Here is a 2080-nt window from a genome sequence, read left to right as displayed (position 1 = left end):
TCTCTAAGCACACCTTTCCCTGCCAGCCATACCCCCAAACTGCCCATGTCCTCCCAGGCTGGTGGGTGGGCTGTGCAGCCGCTGCGTGGAGGTTTCTGAGTCGGGCTTGTCTCTGTGCAGAGCATGAATGGCTTTGAGGAAGGTGTGGAGTTCCTGCCGGTCAACAATGCCAAGAAGGTGGAGAAGCCAGGCCCCAGGCGCTGGGTGGTGCTGACGGCCGTGTTCTGCGGCTTTATCCTGCTTTCACTCACGATCAGCCTCCTGGTGTGGCACTTCCAGTGTGAGTATGGCTGGCTCCAGGTGGCTGTCCTCCTGGAGAGGCTCGGGCCACCTGTTGCGGGTATGAGGGAGAGAATGGGGGAGGGAGAGGAACTGGTGAGGGCTGGCCCACAGACCCCTCCCAGCATTTGCCCCCTGGGGACAAGTGGTGGACAAGTAGGATCAGACGGGGAGACAGGGGGAGGTGGCACCACTTGCTCAAAACCCTCCTGGTCTCATACAGACCAGAATGTGCGGGTCCAGAAGGTCTTCAATGGCTATCTGAGGATCACGAAGGAGAACTTTCTGGATGCCTACGAGAACCCCAACTCCACTGAGTTTGTCCGACTGGCTGACAGGGTGAAGGAAGCGGTGAGTGCACCCCCAGGTGGGAGCCCTGCCTGCTGGTGGAAAGGACACCCCAGCTGCTCCTAGCAGGGTGGGAAGGGGAGGAAAGTTCATGGTCACTCCTGGGTCTCCTGAGTCTGGTCTCTGGCCCTCAGCTGAAGCTGTTATACGGTGCAATCCCTGAGCTGGGCCCCTACCACAAGGCGTCGGCCGTGACTGCCTTCAGGTGGGTGCCAGGAGGAGCAGGGTGGGACTAGCGGGCTGGGCCTGTCTGTGGGTGGGGCTGGTGGCGTCGAGTTTGGGACACTCACCTGGTCACCTGCGGCCATGCAGCTGGAGGTCCCGCCTGGCGGGTCCTGTGCTGGTTTTAGCACACCCAGCTCCTGCCTCCACGCAGCGGCCAGCACTGGGCTGAGTGGGGCTCAGCACCTCGGGACTGCTCCCTGGGTGCTGCTGGGGGCCCCTGTGGGACCTGAGGGTCTCTGCACTTCTCCAGACTTGGGTCGGGGGGCCGGGGTGGCCGGGGTGCCCAGGAAGGTTTCCTAATGTTTTTCTTGCTTGAGTGATCTTCAGGCATCCTTTTTGCTTCTTTGTTTATTTTCTAAAATTTTTAAAGTTTTTTTCTGTAGTGTGTGTGCCCTTGTCAGAGAGAGAGAGAGAAAGAGAGAGAGAGAGAGAGAGAGAGAGAGAGAAATCACCCCCACACACGGGGGGGGAGGGAAGGCCACGCTGCAATCCCTCCTCCATTCTCCTCTGGGATTTGGGGCACATGCACCCCTCCTGATTTTCGAGTTGGCGGGTCAGGAACCCCCCCTGCACGTGGGACCCCGCCTTCAGTACCACACCACCTGCTGGCCCTTTCTCTGAAGACTTGACTCCCTCAGTTCAGTCGACCCTTGGTAACCGAGGACAGGTGGTCCTCTTGGGCCCTCTGGGCGCTGTGCCCCCTCCGGCCTCGTGGTGTGTCAGGGTGGGGTGCGATGGCGCGTGGTCGCGGCCTCAGACGCAGCTCTGTGCAGCGAGGGCAGCGTCATCGCCTACTACTGGTCGGAGTTCAGCATCCCGCAGTACCTGGTGGACAAGGCGGAGCGCGCCATGGCCAAGGAGCGCGTGATCACGGTGCCCCCCCGGGCGCGCTCGGTGACCAGCTTCGTGCTGACGTCAGTGGTGGCCTTCCGTGAGTTCCGAGTGGGGGTGGCCAGCCTGGGGGCGGGGCGGGGCCCTGGTGGTTGCGGGGCTGGGGGATCTGGGGGATCGGAGCCCCAGCTGGCTGTGCGCTCACCTCCGGGTAGTAAGGAAGCAGGAAGAGGGAGACGGCCCTGTGGGGAAACACCGTGTTTTCCTCTCTTCAGCCACTGACCCCAGGACCGCACAGGCCGCCCAGGACAGTAAGTACCAGCCCCCTGGAGAAGGGAGGGTGTGGCCAGGCCGCCTGGAGCGGATCGGACACACCCCTCGCCCCGGGCGGACCGCT

The 2080-nt window shown here is 62.4% G+C and overlaps 1 protein-coding gene across 1 annotated transcript in view; it reads left to right on the top strand.

Annotated features, from left to right (window-relative positions):
• Positions 1-120: 120 nt before the first annotated feature.
• ST14 (ST14 transmembrane serine protease matriptase) overlaps positions 121-2080 on the top strand; it is a gene marked incomplete at its 5' end in the record, with an annotated part of 13487 nt that continues 11527 nt past the window's right edge. Inside the window, 4 exon segments of the mRNA XM_014588656.2 lie at positions 121-280; positions 503-630; positions 762-832; positions 1626-1783. Coding sequence (XP_014444142.1) covers positions 121-280; positions 503-630; positions 762-832; positions 1626-1783 — 517 coding nt within the window.

Source organism: Tupaia chinensis, unplaced genomic scaffold (genome assembly GCF_000334495.1).
Source record: "Tupaia chinensis unplaced genomic scaffold, TupChi_1.0 Scaffold000292_1, whole genome shotgun sequence".
In the NCBI taxonomy this organism is placed as follows: domain Eukaryota; kingdom Metazoa; phylum Chordata; class Mammalia; order Scandentia; family Tupaiidae; genus Tupaia; species Tupaia belangeri.
The sequence above is the reverse complement of the archived record's forward strand: the minus strand, read 5'-3'. Positions and strand labels throughout refer to the sequence as shown.